At 36.0% G+C, this 16,080-nt stretch overlaps 3 protein-coding genes across 3 annotated transcripts; all 3 read right to left on the reverse strand.

Moving 5' to 3' along the window:
• Positions 1-437: 437 nt before the first annotated feature.
• Positions 438-2,354, reverse strand: LOC141592196 (low temperature-induced protein lt101.2-like). The gene is made up of 2 exons (XM_074412791.1): positions 2,186-2,354; positions 438-732 (listed from the first exon to the last, which is right to left on the reverse strand). Exons 1-2 carry the CDS (start codon positions 2,264-2,266, stop codon positions 649-651), a joined length of 165 nt encoding a protein of 54 aa, XP_074268892.1. The 5' UTR covers positions 2,267-2,354; the 3' UTR covers positions 438-648.
• A 3,533-nt stretch (positions 2,355-5,887) lies between these two features.
• LOC141592197 (uncharacterized) lies at positions 5,888-11,782 on the reverse strand. The gene is made up of 11 exons (XM_074412792.1): positions 11,497-11,782; positions 10,951-11,045; positions 10,805-10,862; positions 10,367-10,558; positions 9,345-9,421; positions 9,069-9,151; positions 8,581-8,632; positions 8,375-8,443; positions 7,907-7,993; positions 7,679-7,743; positions 5,888-6,266 (listed from the first exon to the last, which is right to left on the reverse strand). Exons 1-11 carry the CDS (start codon positions 11,633-11,635, stop codon positions 6,158-6,160), a joined length of 1,026 nt encoding a protein of 341 aa, XP_074268893.1. The 5' UTR covers positions 11,636-11,782; the 3' UTR covers positions 5,888-6,157.
• Positions 11,783-12,301: 519 nt separating this feature from the next.
• Positions 12,302-15,398, reverse strand: LOC141592198 (uncharacterized). The gene is made up of 11 exons (XM_074412793.1): positions 15,107-15,398; positions 14,817-14,911; positions 14,680-14,737; positions 14,312-14,503; positions 14,128-14,204; positions 13,821-13,903; positions 13,362-13,413; positions 13,157-13,225; positions 12,923-13,009; positions 12,783-12,847; positions 12,302-12,575 (listed from the first exon to the last, which is right to left on the reverse strand). The coding sequence occupies exons 1-11, from the start codon at positions 15,243-15,245 to the stop codon at positions 12,470-12,472; spliced, it is 1,023 nt and encodes a 340-aa protein (XP_074268894.1). The 5' UTR covers positions 15,246-15,398; the 3' UTR covers positions 12,302-12,469.
• Positions 15,399-16,080: the final 682 nt, after the last annotated feature.

A 16,080-nucleotide genomic window follows, 5' to 3' on the forward strand; every position in this document is an offset into this window, starting at 1 on the left:
TCATGTACCGATTGTCCCAAGATAATAAGACTGTTAGTATAGTAACTTGAGATTACCTCATGATCATGATCAAATAAAATTTCATCAAATGAGGCTCCTCATTTGATGAAAGAGAGAGGATATGAGAAGGTTAAAATACACCTTTGCAGATGCTCTTAAAAACCAAAATGGCTACTATTCGCGTTAACTATTCCTATTGCGATTTTTAGGATGAAACTTCCTTGTTTCGGTCTTACCTAGGCCCATTTCATGTTTTAACATGCTATTAGAGGCCCAGGTTTGATCTCGAATTTGATGAAAATATACTTCCCTTGCATTCTCTGAATTCATGTCATATGAATAAAATATACGCATAGGTGTATATTGTGCGAGTCTCGGATAGAGAAATATTATCGCTCAAGATTTAGCAAAACAAAATATGATGATACATTAATAGGTAAATGAAATCAACAAATTGGAATTATTTGTCTAACAGAGACAATAATAACAACACAAGGGTCACTCAACGCATGAACCCAAGTCCGGTTCATTGAAGAGTAGAACCGGTGGATAACATGTTTACAAATTACAATGGATGATATATCACACTAGAGACAGAGTACATACATTGAAATTGAAATTGAAATACAGTATGAATAGATACAAGTTCTAAGCAACAATGACATATAGCGCATATAATATGCCAGGAAGGTATCCCAATAATGTCAACACTAGGCATATCCAGAACTCAACCTGCATTTCACATTTATAACCAAAAACGTATTAGATTTCAAACTTAAAATACAATAGCAAGGATTAAAACTTATAAGAGCTCCTATACAGTTAAAAAGTTGCCCCTACCTTTCGAATATTTGTTTGACTATTCTATTTTATTTTGAGGTGTCCCATTAATTAAATTACCTTTTATATTAGGAATACTTACAACTTCTAAGTTTATATATCGTCCATTACTGTCCACTTGTCATTTAATAATTACCACAAATGATCCATCACTTTATCTTAGAAAAGTGTTTAGATTAAGGGATTTGAGGGAAACGAAAGGGACACAAAGTAAGAAATTTAAAATTTCTTGTTTGGGTAACAAATAAGGCGGAAGGAAATGAACGCGAAAGGATTTGGAGGCCGAGATTCATTTTCCCTCTTAAGTAAATCAAAATCTCTCCAATAGTCAAGATGTGAAGGAAAATTGTATCTAAACACCTACACCTCCTTTTCCCTCCCCTCCCCTTCCCTTCCCTCCCTCCTTCCTTCCCCCTCCCTACCCTTTTGCTATCCAAACAGGCCTAGCAAAAGTGGAGGAAAATGGAGGTGAGGGGAGGAGGGAAGAGAAAGGGAGGACAAATGGAATGTGTATTTGAATACAATTTTGTTCTAAATCTTATCTATTGTAGAGAGATTTTGATTATGCTTGGACAAGAGAAAATAGATCCCTCTAAATCTCTCCCCATCCAGTTGCTTCCACCCTATTCGCTATCTAAACAAGGGATTTTAAATTCCTAACTTTCACTCTATTTCTTTTTCCTCCAAATCTCTCAATTCAAACACAAACACAGCCTTAGTGTAAGACTCCATAGTTGGGAATTATTGACAACACAAATTCTCATTGTGAGAGCTGATATCCGTCACAAGCTTGTGACGGATCAAATAAAATCCACATAGAAGGATAAAGACAAGTAATTTGTGATTTTCTATGCATTCTACTTTTTGGCGTATCTAGGTACTACCTAGATGGGTGGGTGATATAAAACTAACTCACCCAAGAGGATAAAGACAAGTACCTTATATCCATCACACAAGACCTATTGTATTGACAATAATCTAGACTTAACTACTTACTACTCCGTCCGTCTCAGTCATTTATTTGACTTTGATTAAGAAAACTATCACACAGAATAAAAAAAAACAAACAAGCGATTGGGATAAATGGCTGGAGTGTACTATTTAACCACTATGCTAAGACAATTTCAATAAACTCTACTCCATAGTTGGGAATCATGAGGTCATAACTGTGTTTTAAAAGATGTTGAAGGTAGAAATTTGCCTAAAAGAAGAAGGGTAAGGCGGTTTTACACAAATCAAACAAACATGTAAATGGATAAAAGTAGTAGTTTAAGGAACCAGCCAGTTTTACAATAAACTTGGATGGATAAAAGCGTGTAATGAAAGAAAAGAAAGAATTCCATACCCCGCAAGAATAGCGAAGGAAAACACCAAGAGGAGGCAACAAGATTGCGAGAATGACTTCGATAAATGTCGCACTTCCCATTTTTTGTTATTATTTCGATTAATTTCACAATTTCTCTTCTTCTAAGAATTATAATGATGAAGAAATGAAATGTATAATTGTAAGAAATGGTTAACTGGCCATGTGCATGCTTTTATAACTTGCCAACTCCACTTACTGAATCAAGTGGCGTGTTGTGATTTTACATATCCCACGCGTCGTCTACCTACACGTCCACCTCCTTATGGGCCCCTTTACGTTTCATTTACGTCGGCCATTTCTTATTTTGCTCTATTATATTTGGCATCGTCTGTTAGGATTACTTGTCAATTTTGTCATGTCTTACTCCATGTGACGCTCCACGTTTTTCATCCATTAGGATTAGGATTAGTAGCATGATTATCTCAATCAGTAAATCTTGATTTAAATGGTCTTAATTTAAGACCTCTTACAATAATAATTTTATTTTAAATTAATTGTAAGTATCGTATTCTATTAAATTTAGACAATTTAAAATAGGGAAGACATAATTCATCTACTAAAATTATTAACGATAACAAAAGTATAGTGCGATTATCATTTTTCTTTAAATAAGAGTGGTGTATCTTAGTATATATATACACTTATAAATAGGTGTAGTGTTGCAAACTCTTACGCAATTCATCAATCATATTAATTCGAGTACCTTCTATGTTCTAAAGAAATCAAAAACAATCTTATTTGGGTTGTTGTCTTAAATAATCGGTAATGGCTCAGTTTGGTTATTAAGAGTCTTATCTTGAAGCGTTGATACCTCTTTGTTATCATGATCTACGACTGCGTTGGTGTCGCAATTCATAATAGTACGATATTGTTCACTTTGGTCAAACCCTCACAGATTTACTTTTAAACTCCTTTTTCAACGGCCTCGTACTATTATACTCCCTCTGTCCCGGTCATTTGTTGTGCTTTTACATTTTGGGGTGTCTCAATCATTTGTTGTCCTTTCTATTTTAAGAATGAAATTGATGAGTAATTTGATCATTCTCATTCAATTTGTTCCACTTGTCATTTTGTTATTGGTCTTTTCCTCATTCCTTGGTCTTTGTGCCAAAACGAAAGGACAACAATTGACCGGGACGGAGGGAGTATGTTGTAGTCACTTATAAAGATGATCTTCCATATTTACACCACTGATGTAGGACATTGGTTTGCATCCTAATAATCCTCTCCTCAAACCAATGATCATCATCTTAACTCGCACCTTGACCTTCACGGAGAACTCCTCACACTCTGCAGCCCTAATTTCAAGGCCCCCAAGCATTACCAAGTCTTGATAACCTCCCTTTAACCAAGACACCATACTACCGAGCCATGTCTACGCCACATGTCACCGCCTGGTCAAGTGAGTGCTTTCACATGTTCTTGGTTCTGCATGTCCATGTGTCCGACTTGGACTGTGCTACACTTACATATCGAACTCATCTCCCTCTCATATATATCTTGGATTGGATCCGCCACTTAATCATAAGTCCTAGAACACAGCGGTCTCCGACATCCAACCTGGAAAGCAGTTCTAGTACACAAACGGTTTCTAGCGTCCAACAAATTTATGACGCCTTTCATCCATTTCATCTTGGACCGGGCTTGCTCAAGACTCCACCCCGAGCTAGAAGCTCCATGCCTTACAGTGCACGTCAGCTTCAAAGTTTTGACTTGATGTTTCACCAACGTACCAATGTTCAACTCATGGGTTTGAGATTTGAAAACAGTCTGTCAAATCGAGCATACGAATCCGTGTATTGCGAATGTTGTCTATTCCGCTCTCCAAACTCCATCATTTGTACATTTTAGGGCCTAGGCCCACGTTTAACCTTGGGTTGTGATACTACTTGTTATGTGGAAGCGTCGATATCTCTTGTTGGACCTCTGTTGCACCGATGTCTAAGTCCATAATAGTTCGATATTGTCCGATTTGGGTCAAATCTTCACGGATTTACTTTTGAGCTCCTTCTCAAAAGGCCTCGAATCTATTATATATTGTGGATATTTATAAAAATGATATTCCATCTTTACACCCTAATGAGAGACATGAATTTACACTCTAATAAAAAATTAATTAGTTACATTGTCGCTCGGTATTTTTCGGTTATCCTATCTAATCACTTGTTTGGTTTTCACTAATTTGAATCATGATTTCATGATGGTTGTATCCTTTTACCTTTTGCCAATATGTGGATAAAACCATAGTACAAAACCTTTTGACATTATTTTATTGCATAAAATTAGTAAAAGTTTTTCTATAGTAAACACAAAATATTTTTTCTGCATGAGTGAACTATGATAGAACATTTGAACCCATCAAAGTTGTATTAAGATAAGGATTAGTAAAATATCTCTTATTCATATAAACTTCATGTGATGTATCTAGTTATTTTCTATTCTACATATTCATATAAAACTCATGTGATGTACTCCTAGTTTCGTAGAAAAAATTATAAGTGATACTCCTGAGTTCATATTCGGTCGACCTCATATTCACCTTGTATTTCTCTTTAGACCAAAAAGACAACAAACATGTTATAAATGTTTTCTCGGCAAAAAAAATAAAAATAAATAAAAAATAAAGAAAAAAGAAGATAACCCACGCGATCCCCCAAAAAATATTGGGGATAATAGATCCAAAACTCACACAAACTCAGGCCTGGATGAGGATCTAAATCGATTGAATGGTTGATGATACGTAATTATCAATCGACGTCTTATTTAATTTGATCATTTAAACTCGAAAACAAAATATATACTCCGTATGTCTTGAGATGGGGTGAATAATACTAGACCACACTGGACCTGACTCGAGCGATTTGGAGCCGACAATATCCAAACATAATACGACCTCACAATGGTTTAATCAAAGTCCATTACAAAACAAAATGCTTTAATCAATTAGGATTATCCCCACCTCCAGGTAGATTTGTCCCCTCCTATTTCATTCAGGTCGGCCATTTCAAATTCACAAACTCTTATTTAAGACGGATACTGTTCGTTTTAAGTTTAAAACGGATTAAGTATACCCATATGGAATAAATAGGACAAAAGCAAAATGAGACAAGGTAAAAGGTTTGTCTTATATACCGATATTGGGTAATATTTAACCCTTCTTAAGTTTAAAACGGAGTGCCTTTTTAAGCAAGACCAGCTATTTGGAATGTGCTCTATTATTTCATGTAAAGCATTTTCTTTGATGATGAGTTAAGTTAATTAATTCACGGGTGAACAGGCCTTATGCTTAAAAGTAAAGTACTTTTATGTTATGGTTTTTATGCTTTTAGAGGCTGTATTTTTATGCTCGCTCCACTAATTTCATTTCGAAACATTAGTTCAAATTTTTCCACAGCATATTTTAAGTACATGTATGAAAATGGATGAATAAAGCCATAAAGGGGGAGTATCTTTCATGATCTTTTACATTCTAGCTACAAGGTTGCGAGTTCGTGACAGTGTACAGAAGAAGTCCCTGTGGTTTCTTTGGTATGTATCTGTTTGAAGTTCTATCTTCAAAAATACTTGAAGAATTTGCAAGAGATTGTTAACACTTTAGTTGAATATCGAACCAAGATTCTTTAACCCACTGGTTATTACGGAGTGACCCCCTTAATCACTCCGTAATTGATTAGGGACTACCTCAATCAGTTATCATTATTATTCATCGCTAATTTCACAATAAATTGTTGTAGCACTGTTTTACAGGAGACTAGTCTCTTATTGACAGTACATTAAAGCAAAATAAATTGGGTCACATATTCACAGCTTCACAGCAGGATCAAATCATAGAAAGCTAACTGGAACTTCGGAAAACAATGCATATATCTCCTACGAGTACTAAAATAAAGTCTATATAAAAGTACAGTTCAGTGAAGTTAATATTATCTGCTTTCAGTCTTTCCAGTTATCTCATGCTACAAGAGTGTCAGGTCCTGATTCGGCACATTCCACAGCGAGGATTTGGTATTGGCTGCTGAAATGCTCATCCGGACACGTCATTGCTGTACAATTCTTCTCACTGCGAAAAGCAGCAATCCGGTACAGTAGTATTAGGATGACGCTCGTAACAAAACTCTTTTCAATTTACCACAATAATGTACTGAACTATTCCTTGCTAACTTCAAATCCAAAAACCCAACAGTGGTGTATTTGGATTAGAAGGAAGTATTTAAACTAGTTGGTACAGGATATTCGCAATTCTATCCAAGCTTTCAGGTGCTTGCTCCAGAACCTATGGAACACCCTAATAAGCCAGCCATAGGGATTCGAACATGTAACCTACGGTCCACAAGCTCATAATCAAACCCGAACGGGAATGCATGAAGTCATGAACGATGCATTTAAGGGTAATAAAAAATATCAATCCTTTACCCATCCCATGTTCCGCCATTAGCAACGACATCAGCAAAATAATAAGATGAAACACCATTCTGAGCTACATCAGAAAGCTACTAAAGCATGAATTTGGACAGCATAATAGGGTTAACTCAAAGTAGAAACAAATTACTGTGGTTAAGCCTCTTTGGTGTGTTGTAGAGTGACATTCAATTTATATATCCAGCTTCCGTCAGGCTTTCGCACATTGCGGAAAATTATGCAATTTGGGAGTTTATTAGCTAATTCATTAGATTCTTGAAGTTAGTCCTACAGTTTATAATTGTCTTTTCACACACATCGCAAATGTTAATATAGGAATAGAACTGGGATCTATCTATTTCTACAAAAGTTACTCAAACAGTAACTTAGAAATGCTTCTTAGAGATCATATCTTAACACCCTCAGTTAATGTATTATACAACTGGTTGTATATACAACTTAGTCAATGTAATTGAGCGTCGTTACAAAATTGTCGAGCTCTATTAACAAAATTATCGAGCTATGATACAAAGTTATTGAGATTAACAGAATAATTATTACGCTCAATAACTTCGTAAAATAGCTCAATAACTTGTAAAATAGCTCAACAACTTTATGCAAGAGCTCAACAACTTTGAGGCAGTTGTATAATGCTATTATACAACTGGTTGTAGGATAGTATTTGTGAACATCGAGGGTCAATATCTTGCTGAGCATTGAGGAATGATTATCCCACCAATGTTCTAAATTAATTGATAATAGTTGCTTCATAAGCTAGGTCTGTTCGCATCTGTAGGCAATCGTTTGTGCAAAACAGCATGACAACCAGTGCTATTTGAAACCACTTCTTTAAATCAAATTAAAATTTAAAAATCAGAACTAGAATGTGAGTACTTTAGCCACCCAAACATTATATTCTTCCTTTGCCCACAGGTTGTAGAATTGCAGTTCAAAAGTAAACATATAGAATTGACAAATGACAAAACCACCAAATAATCACGCAGAAAAGTTCTAAAGTAAAAAACCAACGAATATTATTAAAGGAAAAATAGAAGCAAGAGAAGCAGGATGAACCTTATGGAGTAAATGACAAGTCCAAGAGCCACGATTGCAAATGAAACGTAATATAACCAGCCAACCTGCACATAGACAATATACAAGCATATGATTTTTTGGCTATCACATCAGCAACAAAGTTCAGGAAAGGAGAGTAAATTTGGGATAGAGGTGGCATATTCTAATTATTGAAATAAAAAGAAAGGAGAAACATCGTAAATAAGATGATACATTTAGAAACAGTACCTCCTCGTGATAGAACAATATGCGAATGAGGACAGCCCACATATCAGAAGTAAGAGCGGAGAGATTAAACATTGTGGCTCCACTTAGCTACATTAGAACATTCATAAAAAGAAATAAGAAATCATAACAGAACAATACTATTGTACGGATCTTATTTGTTAACATATTTACAGAGCTATAACAGATCAGCTCTAAGATTTTCTTGTCTGCCATATGAAATCATAACATATACTCCCTCTGTCCCGGTCATTTGTTGTCCTTTTCCATTTTGGGGTGTCTCAGTCATTTGTTGTCCTTTCTATTTTAAGAATGAACTTGATAAGTAATTTGATCATTCTCATTCAATTTGTTTCACTTGTCATTTAGTCATTGGTCATCTTCTCTTTCCTTGGTCTTTGTGCCAAAAGAAAAGGACAACAATTGACCGGGACGGAGGGAGTATACAAAACTCTAGGGTTATATCCTTACCTGTAGTAGAAGAGGAACAAGCGTGTAGAAAAGAAATCCTCCTGCAGCATATCCAGCAAACCCTAAAATCTAATAACAATTAAAGACATGACCAACATCTTCGATAAATTACTTCCACAGTTCCACCATTGCAATTATACAATCAGAAAGAATAAGATGAAATTAGATGTTGAATTTGAATCTATGGTCAAATAAGATACACTCACCACGCTATAGGACCACTCAATTGACTCAAAAACCTGTCGTTCTAATAGAGCGCTGATAGAAGGTTAAGGATATGAAACCACATTACAGGATTTATGAATACCCACATTATACGAAATATCAGCATTGTGCTACGTATCACTCGTAAATAAATAATTTTCAGTTAATCACCCTGATATTTCTATGAAGGCTTTTAGACAAAACCAATATACCCAATAGGCCAATACATGATCAAAAAAAGACTTATACAGTTGATAGCCGACTACAACTTACTTGGCCAATATAAAAATAAGCCAGGATAGACCGCAACATTAGCACCCCACCATGTCATAGCACGTACCACGATCGTGACCGATACCACGACTAAATACCATGGAGTACACAACATATATAATGCTCAAATTCTGAGAAGTGAACAGAAAAGCTAGTGCAAATGGTTCAGATAACTAGTAATATACTATAGTACTTAGAAAGACGTAAAAAAGGATACATCTCACATATGCTGAACACCAATCCAAAAACAGCAAGCATCGAAATAACTTCGACAAGATCCTTTTGTTTGACACAGTATTCCTGGAACCAACGAAACATACATATTATAACTTGTAAGATAAAATAGTACACAAATATGATTGTTGCAGATGTTGGTCATGTAACATAAGAAATTTCAACCTTGGCTCATACTAGATTATCCAGTATGTGATTCAGCAGATCTGCCTACCAAAAAAAAATGGATAGTATATTGAATTCAGAGGAGCTAATTTACCTCACCAACATTGCTCAATGCATAAAATAGTGTGGCGATGATTACAAGAAAATCTCCAAAAAGAGGTTTGGACCCACCTGAAAATAGTTACTGGCTGAAATCATTAATCTAGAAATGAATTAAGGATCAGTTTTTCAACGGGCACAGATACATGACTACAAGAGTTATAGCAGATCATTAATACACTGGCTGATGGCAGATTGCGAACATATATCTTCAAGCCAATTCAATAACAAACTGCTTTTGCTCCAAATACTCTCATAGTTTATTTGGAAGAATGAATTGAGTGGAAAGAAAAGGAAATTGAAGGAATCAAACCTTTTTTGTATGTTTAATGACAACTTACATATTTACATGGAACTTGAATGGAACGGTAAAGATAAAATGTTTTGTAGTAACACTCTTATGTTCCATTCCTCGCAAATCTTTGCGATTTGGACAAAGCAAAAGTTAACAATAGTGAGGTTCTTTCCTTCCTTCCGATTTCTCTATAATTACTAAGAAACCTTTCAATTCTTGTTAGTTGTTACTTAATCCAAATGACATAAACAATATATGTAATTCTTTCTACAATATTAGTGGTTGAGGGCATAAATCATAAGAGAAGAGTCTACACAAATCCACTTAAGGCCAAACTACTAGAGCCTTCATCCCATTTAAAATGTCGTATTTAACTCTGGTGGTGAAACAATGTCGACTTTGCCCTATATGTTTATTACAATATATTAAAGTTTCAAATTTTTAAATAGATGTGAGAATAAATGTTTTGATAGATCACACATGAGAAAAGTTCAAATTCTATAAATACATTTGGCAAAATTTACGGTCAAATTTGAGATGGAGGTAGTAGTCACATAAATGAGGACAATCTCAAAACTCATACTTTCATACTTTTTCAAGGGTTCTTCGAAATCTATGCTCTTGATAGTGCACTCATATCAGTAGAGAGTAGAGACAGCAACAAACAATGCAAAATAAATGTGTCTCTATTATCTGTAGCTGAAGATGAAACAAAGTCTAACCTCCACCGCCTATCCCAGCATCAGAGACAAGCACCAAGGCAAGGCCAAGGATACATGTTGCAACCCCAAAATACTGCCGAATGGAGTATCTGGTGCCAAGGAAGAAATATGTCAGCACAATTACCCAAGGTATAGTTCCACAGTCGAAAAGAGTTACACTTGTAATGGATGTATACTGGAATGCCTTAGTAACTGCAAATAAAACATGGTTGAAATCATCAATTGAGGAATAATTAGACAAGTGAAACACCTTCTTATTAAATTTCCAGGGCTTTTTCATGTTTTATAGATGACACGAGTCTCACGACATCCACTCGATTATCACCTAACACACAGAAACGTGGTTACAGCTGAATCAATTATTTATGAAACAACTGCAAAAAAAAACTGAACTAACTTCAGGAAAAAGCCAGCAAATTATAGACTTGTAAAACTCACAAAAGTAATTCCCTTGAACGTCTACGAATCCTAAAGGAGCGTAATAATACCATGGGATCTGAAATGCAAAACCCCATATTAGAACTAGCTGATTTGAGTAGCATGAGGAGAAGACAGGAGCAGAACAATCAAAAAATAAAGTATACCATCATTTTTTTAGGCCGAAACAGCTTGATACTCCCATAAACAGCAGTTAAGCACAAGTAGGTAAAGAATGACTGAGTAACTGGAGCATCAACACCTATCAATACCAATCAAACGCAAACATAAACATAACATCATCATATTGTAAGCTTCAGATGCTCTACAAGTCAAATCTTCTATAGCGCCCCCACTGATAGAATATTTGATATACAGATTTTAATCTAGCGCTAACAACAACAGTATTACCCCAGTGTCTCAAAGGCTCCCGCAACTTGCAGAGTTGCAGGGTAAGGGGGCCGGCTGTACACACCCTTACCCTATGCTATAATCAAAAGAAGTGCAATCAGTTTAATGAGTCTTTGGCACCATTAGAGACGGCAATGAGAAATATTCAATGCGATATATCCCGGAGTGGTAAGAATCCGGTAAGCAATTCAGTTGACTTGAAACAGTTGAAAGCCGAAACTGAATTGACCTGATCTGAACTGAATCGAACTAAATAATACGGAAATGATAAGGAAAGGAAATAGAAAGTGAAAAAGACATGCCAAGCTTAGCTAAATAAGAAGAACAAAAGCTGGTAACCGCCATGAGGAAGGAAATAAGTTGACCCAATAACACAACAAATATTGTCTTCCGTAAAGCTTCATGTTTTTGGCCAACGAACAAATCTGAAAGTGTCGCCATTGTTATGTTGTTTTACATCCAACAACAATCTCACCTGTTTGTTGCCATTTTCAAACTAACAACTCACTCGCCATTTATCATCATTCCTAATCTGGAATCTAACCGTTTCTACGGTCTAAAGGTTTTGGTTGGATTCCAGGGTCAATTTGAGAATATGGACTATAATTGTTTTTTTGTAGACGTGGCAAAATAAAACCGAACACGAAAAATCGATCGGAAATAGTGAAATGGATAACCAATTGAATACCCAATATGAGTAACATGAATGGTAGCTGAAACCCGGCTTAATCTGAATTGAACCGAACCTGAACAGAATTCAAATATAACCAAAAGATATTCAAATCTTTATATATCTAAACTCATAAGAACGGAGTAATTGATTGGCCTGAATTAAAAATTCTTGTTTTTTCACTTAAAAACTCGTGTCCAACATTTTAAATAAAATTACACACTCAGATTTTCAAAGTTAATGTAACGCAACATTACACTAAAGTACTAGAAGTGCTACTGGCGTAAGGACTAAGGAGTAAGTTTATACAAAGTACATATACATAGACATGTTTTCATTAGACTACATGTGTATTGCGGAGTACATTCTAAATTTATACTTTCTTCGTCCCAATCAGGCACTCCTAGCGTAAAGAGTAAGTTTATACGGAGTACATATACATAGGATAGACATGGTTTCATTAGACTATATGTGTATTACGGAGTACATACTAAGTTTATACTTTCTTCGTCCCAATCATTTGTTTTAATCGTTTACATAGTAATCCAATTATAGATAGTACGTTTAAAGATGTACAGAGTAATGAATTCTACACTTTAATGTCCTCAAGCTACATGAGTTTGGCCTCCTGATTCCGCGCATTCCACAGCCAGGGCTTGATATTGGTCCCTCAGATGCCCATCCACATGGCTCTCTGCTGTTGTATTCTCACTGTCAAAATTGTAATGATAAAGGTCATTTTCATATTATATCAGAAAGCAAAGTAATGCAATGTTCAGAATTCAGATTGTGAATATCCAACCAGTCAAGCATAAATAGATAGAATCGTAAAAACTAGATCAAAACCACAGAAAAATCATCAAGTTAAAAGTTACCGGGTATTAGAGAAAAAGAAGAAGCAAGAGAGTCAAGATGAACCTTATTGAATAAATGACAAGTCCAAGAGCCACAATTGCGAATGAAACATAATACAGCCAACCAACCTGCACAAATACAATTTACATAGGGATTTTAAAGGAGAAACATCATGTATAAGCTGATATGTTTGACAACAGTACCTCTTCATGATAGAATAATATGCGAATAAGGACAGCCCACATATCAGAGGTAAGCGCGGAGAGATTGAACAGTGTGGCTCCACTTATCTACATCAGAAATCATATGAATACAATCATTCTTAAGTTTGATGAACTATTAGTGTATCTACCGACTAGAGCTACAACTAAACAAGTCTACAATCCCTTGTAAGAATATTTAACTGAAATATCACACGATAGGAGGGCTATCCTTACCTTTAGCAAAAAAGGAACAAGTGTGTAGAAAAGAAATGTTGCCGTAGCATATCCAGCAAACCCTAATATCTAAACACAATTAAAGACACGTGATTATCATATTTATATTCACCCTTACAGTTGTACAATCAGAAAGAATAAGATGCAATTAGATGATGTTTATTTTGAGGGACTGATATCATGGTTAAATAAGTAAAATACTCACCACGTCGGAAGACCACTCAATTGACTTCAAAGTGTCTCGTTCTAGTAGAGCGCTGATTGAAGATTAAGGATATGAAATCGCATTTAATAAGTTTATGAATACAAGGTATTAATTATTGACCGTACGTAAAGGATATTGGTTTAACTACGTCAACATTTCCTGTTACTTGAAGGACTATAGTTCACTCTGCCAAGAATAGCTGATATTGCCGATAACTAGCTAATATGGCGACTTTACCAAAACAAGGCTAACACAGTTGATACTAGACCGGAACAACTTATATGACCGACACAAAAGTAACTAGTGATTAACTGCAACACGGAACGGTCCCATCACGAGCGCTCTTGATATGATGAATATACAGCTGATATAATGCTTAAATTCTGAGGAAGGAACGACTAACAGTTAGCGCGGATGGTTGACACAAATTAGTATCAGAGAGACAGAAACAAAGGATACATCTCACATATGCTGACCACCAATCCAAAAACACCAAGCATTGAAATAACTTCAACAAGATCCTTTTGTTTAACACAAAACTCCTGCAACCAATGAAACATTACATAGTACTCCGTATATAATAAAACAGTAGATAACTAGATACAACTGCATATATATGATTAAGAATTGTGGCAGATATCACAGGAAATTCATGCTTGGCTCACAATATCTAGTACCTTATTCCACAACAGTTTTACGACTTATAGCAGCTATCTGCCTGAGACAGCAATGGAAGTTAAATTATACAGAGCAGACACTAATTTACCTCGCCAACGTTGCTCAATGCATAAAATAGTGTCCCAAGAATTACAAAAACATCACCAAGAAGAGGTTTGGAACCACCTGAAAATAGAATCCAGCTGAAACTATTAGCCCATAAACGAAAGAAGGAACATTTCCATTATTTAAAGGTTGGCTCAAATATTAAAAAAGATGAAACAAAATTTAACCTCCACCGGCAATCCCAGCATCAGAGAGAAGCACCAAGCCAAGGCCAAGAATACATGTTGCAGCCCCAAAATACTGCCGAATGGAGTATCTGGTGCCTATGAAGAAATATGTCAGCACCATTACCCATGGTATAGTCCAGCAATCGAATAATGTCACACTCGTAATGGATGTAAACTGGAACGCCTTAATAACTGCACAAAACACAAGATCAAAATCAACCAAGCATCAACCTATGAACTCAATTGAGGGATCATCAGATAAACATTTTATCAAGTTTCTTAAACTTTTTCATGTTTACAAATGTCGCAAGAACAAATTAATTACGACTCAATACAAAGAACATGATCCTAGTTCTCGCAAAACTCACCAAAGTAATTGCCTTGAACGTCTACAAAGCCTAAAGGAGCATAATAATACCAGGGGACCTGAAATGCAAAACCCCAAATTACAACTACCTTAGATGAGTCAAGATACTACGACAATATGCAAAGAAGAGTAGAGTACCATCATTTTTTTACGGCGAAAGAGCCTGATACCCCCATAAACAACAGTTAAACAGGAGTATGTGAAGAATGACTGAATGAGTGGAGCATCAACACCTATCAAACACCAATTCAACCTCTGTAAAAAAAACTAAAATGAACTTAACTAAATTGTACTCTCAAGAGCTTAATTGAATAGAGCTCTTGGGTTCCGGTTCTATTTGATTGTATACGTTTTTCAAAATACTCCGCATAACCTATCCGGGTTAAAATGAAATGAAACGAAATGAAAAGGGTAGAGAGATAACTTACCAAGCTTAGCCAAATAAGAAGAGGAAAACCCAATAATGGCCATGATAAAGGAAACAAGTTGACCCAATAACACAACGAAAATTGTTCTTCGTAAAGCTTGGTGTTTTGGGTCAACGAAAAAGTTGATAATGGAGGCCATTGCAATTGGATTATCTGAATTGTTTGCTCAAATTTCTCATCTTTTATTTGCTTTTCATTCTACTCACCAGTCTTCCTGAATCGTCACTGCTAACTACCGTTCTCTTCCGTATAAGGCCATTACGCCAATACTAGACGATTACTTACCAAACACGAGTGTATGGGGGAATGATATTCAACGATTTTAATAATCCATTTCATTTTGTAATAAAAAATTGTGCTCAAATTCATTACTCCCCAAATCCCTTTCATCTAGATCCGCCAAATTAAGTAATTAACCCAACGGGCCGGCCACCCGATTTAAAAAGGCTGACCCGAGTGAGTGGCGGGAGTTAAGTGTGACTCCCGAATTTGACCGAGTTTTGTTGCCGCGTAACTAGATCTGGCAAATTGGTCAACCGGGTCGGGTTTGGGTCGAGTCAGTTTCGGGTTTGCAAGAGTTTGGGTCAAGTCGGGTCGGGTCATTCCAGGTTCGAGTTATTTCCGGGTCAATTATCAATTTTTTTTTTGACAATAATAAACTGCATATATTAAACTAAAACGTATACAAAATCAGCCAGTAGCCAAACTAACTGACCAGTGAACATACATACGAAGGAAACTACGAATTGTGCGCAAAGAGTGGCGCAATTCGATTGGTACTGGCGTTGTGAATGCCAGAACTGAAGATAATTTTTTTGACGTAACTCTGAAAGAAACGGAAGGTTGCGAAGCTGAGTGGGCTTTGTACATGGTGAGGAGTAGGCCTTTTGTCGAGGCTGCAAAAGCCGTGGTAGCCCTCACGTTCAGAACAACGGGATCGGTCGACAGCGTATCCGAAGAAGTGACAGCGTAGC

This window comes from Silene latifolia, chromosome 7 (genome assembly GCF_048544455.1).
Source record: "Silene latifolia isolate original U9 population chromosome 7, ASM4854445v1, whole genome shotgun sequence".
Taxonomy (NCBI): Eukaryota; Viridiplantae; Streptophyta; class Magnoliopsida; order Caryophyllales; family Caryophyllaceae; genus Silene; species Silene latifolia.